The 7,272-nt window shown below is 42.3% G+C and overlaps 1 protein-coding gene across 1 annotated transcript in view; it reads right to left on the reverse strand.

The window, feature by feature from the left end:
• The window catches only part of LOC104945758 (methyl-CpG-binding domain protein 1), a 14,650-nt gene that overhangs the window by 6,999 nt on the left and 379 nt on the right, over window positions 1-7,272 (reverse strand). Inside the window, exons 2-8 of the mRNA XM_010771475.1 lie at window positions 4,752-4,892; window positions 4,090-4,228; window positions 3,721-4,001; window positions 3,496-3,578; window positions 3,338-3,381; window positions 2,890-3,030; window positions 2,717-2,797 (exon numbers count right to left, since the gene is read on the reverse strand). Coding sequence (XP_010769777.1) covers window positions 2,717-2,797; window positions 2,890-3,030; window positions 3,338-3,381; window positions 3,496-3,578; window positions 3,721-4,001; window positions 4,090-4,228; window positions 4,752-4,892 — 910 coding nt within the window. The remainder of the gene's footprint in view (window positions 1-2,716; window positions 2,798-2,889; window positions 3,031-3,337; window positions 3,382-3,495; window positions 3,579-3,720; window positions 4,002-4,089; window positions 4,229-4,751; window positions 4,893-7,272) is intronic.

Below are 7,272 nucleotides of genomic sequence, written 5' to 3' on the forward strand. Positions count from 1 at the left end.
TCAGGACTGTTTGAGGCATATGATAGCTATGTGATTAACATGATGATTCAGCCTCTATGGAGAGAGACATATGACTAAGCATGCTCATTTCTGACGTGGAGCTAATCTGAAGTAAACATTGAATACTGCTTTCTATTCCTCCATCTTGTGACTGTGTAACTCCCTCTCTTGGATATCAGCATGTGAAGGACACTGTTCAGGAACTAGTTGATGCTCTGTATGTGATGACTCCTTCCATTCTGGAGAGGATCACAGAAACATGGATCCTGAGGTTCAAACTCAAGCCGGTGACGAGGGATATCTTTCTAACCCTCCTCCTCCTCTGTCTGCAGGACGCTCTGACCCTCCATAAGCCCCGTGGCANTCATTTCTGACGTGGAGCTAATCTGAAGTAAACATTGAATACTGCTTTCTATTCCTCCATCTTGTGACTGTGGAACTCCCTCTCTTGGATATCAGCATGTGAAGGACACTGTTCAGGAACTAGTTGATGCTCTGTGTGTCACTGTGAGACAGACAGGATGCAGTTTAAATGCTGCTGGATGTGAGAGTGCGTCAGTGGAAACCACGAACCAGCGGTCCCGCCCTGAAGGGGGAGATCAGGAAAACCCGGGAAGCGGAGGACGCCTTATCAGGAGCTGAAGATAAAACATCATGAGACTGGAAGTGGTGCCTCCACTACGGACACTTTGAACACACCCAGTGCGTCCTGCTGGCTCTCTGTGAGGGAGGGGGATCAGAGGGGTCGTATTGACATTCTGTACAAAGTGTAAAGTCCACTGAGACTAATGTAACATGTGTGATATATTGTCCTATATAAATAATACACAGTGAGCAGCCGCTGAACTCCACCATGAACCTCAGTCATTAATTGTTGAACACACACTCTGGAGGAGGTCTGTGTGTGTGTGTGTGTGTGTGTGTGTGTGTGTGTGTGTGTGTGTGTGTGTGTGTGTGTGTGTGTGTGTGTGTGTGTGTGTGTGTGTGTGTGTGTGTGTGTGTGTGTGTGTGTGTGTGTGTGTGTGTGTGTGTTGCGTGTGTTGCATGTTAAAAGGACCGACATGTGTTATTGCGCTCAGGTGTGGGTGTGAATATACATATGATCGGTGTAATGTGAATATCAGGAGGGATGGAGTGTATTATGTTGACATCAGGGTGCCCCGCTGCTGTCTCTTATTAAAACACATCATGCTAGAGGAAACCACACAACATCTGGAGAAGTCATCACACACACACACACACACACACACACACACACACACACACACACACACACACACACACACACACACACACACACACACACACACACACCAGGGTCCATATGTAAAGTCCATAAAAACCTGAAGGCGTCTTTATTCATTTCTATTCTAAGCTTTTGCACGAAGAACACATGTGGCGATTGAATGCAGTTGTGGAATTTGAGTTTAGTATTTTCCTTTCCTTTCACTTCATACTTCAACTCCACTACATTAAAAGGGAGACATTGCACCTTTTACTTTATGTTGGGAAAACCCTGAATGTCCTCTTCCAACATGAGAGCAACATGCTAACAAAGGTATCCCAACTGTAGCTGTGAACATGACAGGATGTGTGATTACCTAGAAGAGCATCAGGACTGTTTGAGGCATATGATAGCTATGTGATTAACATGATGATTCAGCCTCTATGGAGAGAGACATATGACAAGCATGCTCATTTCTGACGTGGAGCTAATCTGAAGTAAACATTGAATACTGCTTTCTATTCCTCCATCTAGTGACTGGGTAACTCCCTCTCTTGTGAAGGACACTGTTCAGGAACTAGTTGATGCTCTGTATGTGATGACTACTTCCATTCTGGAGAGGATCACAGATACATGGATCCTGAGATTCAAGCTCAAGCCGGGGACCAGGGAAAATTAACATTTTTAGAGATTTTTAGAAAAAGTCATAATTTTGAGATTTTGAGAAAAAAATCTGTATTTTGAAAAAGAAATCTGTGTTTTTAGGAAAAAAAACCTGTATTTTGAGAGAAAGTCAGAATGTTGAGATTTTGAGAAAAAGTCAGTATTTTGAGAGAAAGTCCGAATTTTGAGATTTTGAGAAAAAGTCAGAATTTTGAGATTTTGAGAAAAAGTCAGAATTTTGAGATTTTCTGAAAAAGTCAGAATTTTGAGAGAAAGTCAGATTTGTGTGTGTGNGAACACCAGATAACATGACCTGGCCCATGACCCACCAGACTGTTCAGTGTGCGTCACTCAGAGACTTCATGAGATAAAATAAATGCTAAAGTTGTATAAGGAACTTTCCAGAACATTTAAAGTTCATGTGACACCCGTGGTCCTTATGGGTTAAACGTGACACATGTAAAATGGTTATTGTAAAGTTAATGTAGGCATGTGCCATGAGTAGTGTACGAAGAACACATGGCAGAGGACATAGAGAGAGACATATGACAAGCATGCTCATTTCTGACGTGGAGCTAATCTGAGCTAAACATTGAATACTGCTTTCTATTCCTCCATCTTGTGACTGTGTAACTCCCTCTCTTGTATATCAGCATGTGAAGGACACTGTTCAGGAACTAGTTGATGCTCTGTATGTGACGACTACTTTCTGGAGAGGATCACAAATACATGGATCCTGATATTGAAGCTCAAGACGGTGACGAGTGATATTTCTCTAACAACATTGTTTGAGCGTACAACATGTACATTTTTATTAAATTAGCTCACCTGAAAACTCAAGCACTCTTCAAAGGCATCGGGAATTTCGTTGTACGGCTGCTGCGGCACGAAGCCCCCACTTCCAGGGCTCTGGGGGGAACATAACACAAAGCGTGAATTCAAAAGTACCATAACAAACAGAAGACCTCTAAACAAAAACTAATGAGTACCCGGAAGCTAACCTTGCGAATAGGACAAATACATTTGCGTCCCCGGCATAAGCGTTTCCGCGACTCTGGGCTCTGCAGTCCATTCTTGCAGTTGGCACAGTGCCCACAGTTGACCGTGTTGAGGCATCCCACACACTGCCCGCATGGAATCCACTACCAATAGCATGAACATAAATAAGAAAGCACGTTGGATAATTCATTAATACCCACTTTCCTTTCCTTCCCGTATTTTTCGCACATTTAATCTCTGGAAATAAAGGCATTTTCTCTTTTGGGGGTCTAATTATAAATGTTCTGTATATTTCCGCAACACCTTAATATAAACCCAACATTTACCCATGTACATTCTGAATCCATCATTCAAATACTGGGTAATTTATACAATCCCAATTAGCCACATGCTAACGTTTGGCTATTTAAACAGTTCATTCATACAACTGGTGGAGAGACAATGCTCTACCTTTCTGAATCGAACCATCGGATGCACTTTTGTCTTGGAGGCGGCTGAAATTAAAAACAAATACACATTATGGGTTATTTCCATGATTTTTTTTCAACAATTTCTAAAAGCTATACTTCCTCAGAATCATCACATTGCACAACCACAAACTGACATACCCCAGCAGGCGGGACAGCAGGGTCTCTTCCTTTGCTTATCATACCACGTGCCTGTGAAGGAAATACCGCATCTGGAACAAATCCTGCAGGGAAACACGAAACCGCTCAGCACGTGACATCGCCCACAAAGAAACCCCTCTCATTAAACTGAAATACTCAAGTGTCTTGTTAATTACATCAGCAGTGTTTAATGGTTGACATATAAACAATTAATGATGGACTAACAGTGTGTTTTCCTCTGAGCCGATTTCTCCGTTTATAGAGGGGAGGGGGAGTGCTCTGGATGATGAGGGAAGGGGAAGTTTAATTTCCTTTTCCGCCGGTGGATATACATATTCTTGTGCTGGTATTACTACTGTGCCCTGTGCCAACCAAAGGGTCGGTTGGGGTGGGACGGTTTTGGGCGCCAGGTTTGGGGTGAGTCTGTGGAGAGAGTCGGGGGTGTCGGCCCCCTCCCCTCTCTCCACAAAGCTGGACTCTGAGGATGAACTCTCCGGGATCTTCCTCTAATGGATAAGAAAGAGAGGATACGTTTACAGTGAGGCTCGCACAACTTAAATGTTTCGAGCTTGAAGTGATGAAAGAGGCCGTTACCTTCGCTCTGATGCGGACTCTCGTGGGGGGGACTCCGCCTGCGACAAACCTTCCTGACTTGTATTCAAAGGTTGACAGGTCGACTCCCTCCAACACTGACGTCAGCTCTACGCGGCTTCTCACTCGTTCACCTTGCGGACTGCAAAGACACAAAAAAAACAATTACAACCTCCCAGAGCGGAATGACAACCACTAAAAACGACCATCCAGTTGTCACCTAGTCACATCCACAACTTTAAAAGAATTAAGGCTTTTATTTAATTTAATTTATTGGCTGCATTTTTCCTAACGATTATTAAATTGTTTAGTCCATAAAATGCACGAAAAAAATTGTATTTTTAAACTACAAAAATGAAAATCGTGGCATTTGGAAAACTTATACCAACACTTTTTAAGAGTAACAAGTTGATTCAGGATAAAAGAATGTATTAAATAATATTTGTAATGTTTCCTTTGTGGTTATCAGCTTTTATGTTGTGTCACATTGCACAGCCATCACACACACATTTGTTTAACTGACTATAAAATACAAAGAGAACAAGAATACATGTCATCATAGTATCAACATTGTAGACCACAGAGTAAAAGTATAAGTTATATATTCTGCACCCTGCAATTGAAAACAACGGTATTTCTTTACAACTCTCCTAGGCGGTATTTACCTTATGTAATATACATCCTTCTGTCCAATGCTAGAACCTGAGCGCCGGATAACTTCTTTGCGTTTCCAACCATCTCCAAGTATTGGCCATACATCCCATCCTTCCTCGGGATTCGATCGCTTACGGCGGGGCTGCTGAAACCTGAATTTAAAAAAGGAGGAAATATGAATTATACTTGTTCAAATTCTTTATTCAAAGTGGGGAAAACACACTGCACGTGGGAACATGTGAATATATGTTGTTATATACATCTTTTTTCTTTCAATAGATTGAGGCAGAGTTGCAATGATTCCTTAAAAGGTATTTCAACAAATAACAAAAAGCTCTGATTTTATACACAGCATACCTTTTCATGAAGTGCACAACATGATGAGTTATAGAAAATTAGAAGGGCATCTTATTACAACTTAAATCTTATCCATTATAATCTAATTTGAGATCATTTTTTAAAATAAGACTATTGGCCAAGACAAGTTGTTTTGATATTTTAAAGACCTAGAAAGGGTTATTAATGCCTTTGTTACCTCGAGACTGGACTACTGCAACGCTCTGTATGTGGGTATGGACCAGGCCTCAATTAGACGCCTGCAGCTAGTGCAGAACGCAGCTGCACGTCTTCTCACTGGCCACAAAAAGCGTGACCACATCACCCCAATACACTCGCTTCCAATTCGGTTCTGAATTGATTTTAAAATTATTTAATTTATTTTTAAAGCCCTAAATGGGCTGGCTCCTGCTTATATAGCCAAACTCCTCCATCGCCACACCCCAGCCAGAGCTTTAAGGTCCGCTGACCAGCTGTTGCTGATAGTGCCCAAGACCAGGCTCAAAACCCGAGGGCACCGAGCCTTCGCAGCAGCTGGCCCCAGGCTCTGGAACACTCTGCCCCTCCATGTGAGGTCGGCCCAGACCCTAGGGGGTTTTAAATCTTCACTGAAGACACACTTCTTCTCTCTGGCCTTCTAGTCAGAGCGGCGCATGACACCTGACATTTCCCTGTGTTTTGTTTTTATATTTCTATTGTAAATTCTTGTCTTTTCTTTCTTATGTTATTGTAGTGTGCTTAGGCCTGTCGCGATAATCGATAAATTGACTTATCTTACGATAAATAAAAATGGACTCGATAACTTTTCTGAGCTCGATAAATTGCCGTTTAGATAAGTGTTTGTTTACGGCTTTGTGTGCGATTCTTGTGGGGGGTGTCGAGACCGAGGACGAATTTGCCGTGTGAGGGCTGTTCTGTGGGTCGTCGCGCTTCGTGAGGTGTTGACGCCCAGAACCTCGGGAGCACCTGACCAAAGCTGCGGAACTCCTCCTACTGTTACTACTTCCGTAACTTTCGGGAGACCGTCCCTCTTTTCACTTTACTGCACACTCGCTCCCGCCCGTCACTGCTTCTTAGTGGACTTCCAAGTAGTCATGTGCAACTAGAAAGAGTAGAACATGACGCACCAGGGAACCTATCAACGACGTATAGATAGTTTAGTTTTAGTTCAAACAGCTAAATATCTGCGTGTAAAATTGGTTTGGCTAAAAGAGCGCGAGCGCGTTCAACAACATGCACATTATTGTGTCGGGTGTGAAAGATCCGGAAAGTGGCTATTAATTACACAACCTGCTATGTAAAAAGACCCTTCAATAAGCGCTATTTGCTGATTATGAGAAAAGGCCGGTGGCAAAATTCTGGTAAAATTGTAGTTAGCTATTAGATATATTAGTGGTAGTTAAGTTCATGTAGGAAAGTGTTGCATTGGAAAAATAACTGTGTAAGTTGTAAGTTTACTTACGACTTTTATTATACATTTTATATATTAATTTATTTATTTTGTTTAATTAATTTAATATTTGTAATTTAATTTAGTGTGTGTTGGTTTTGTTATCTTAATTTTCTCGAGCGACCTTTGTCTCGAGAGAGAGAGGAGTATATATATATGCATATATGGGATATATCGTTATTATTTATTTATACTCGTGTGTAATAGTGTGTTTGTTTTTTTGGAGATGTTGTGTTGTCAGGTTGCACCATTTCAGGTGAGCAGGGTTCTGGTCTACGGAGTTGTCCGGTATAGGTTTAGACAAAAAGATTTCAAAAGCTTCGTCCTTGTGGTTGTAGCAAACGTAACAGCCGCCCCCGAGAGGTAGGAGGTCGACGGCACAAAACGGAGGTCTACGCTTTTTGCCTTACCCCACCAACACAAAATCCACGATCAATTTACGCACATAACGGACGAAAACAGCGCAGGTGTGAAAAAATTTGTTACGCTGTGTGCGGCCCGAGTAAGGTTGCAGGCAGTCCCAAGCCGGAGCAACTTAAACCAAACTTAGGTTTTATGACGTGTGGGCCTCTTAGCTCTACACACGCAATGCCAAAACATGGGTTAAAGCGTAAAAGTGAAAATCTTAAGGGGCACTCATTCAGTGTGCAACAGAGGGCGAACAGCGATTTAATAATTAAACCGACGATGCGACGACGTGCACGTGCGCCTCACAGGACTTAGACCGCACACAGTCGGCGGGAGTG

This window comes from Notothenia coriiceps, unplaced genomic scaffold (genome assembly GCF_000735185.1).
Source record: "Notothenia coriiceps isolate Sejong01 unplaced genomic scaffold, NC01 NC01_scaffold00009998, whole genome shotgun sequence".
NCBI lineage: Eukaryota > Metazoa > Chordata > Actinopteri > Perciformes > Nototheniidae > Notothenia > Notothenia coriiceps.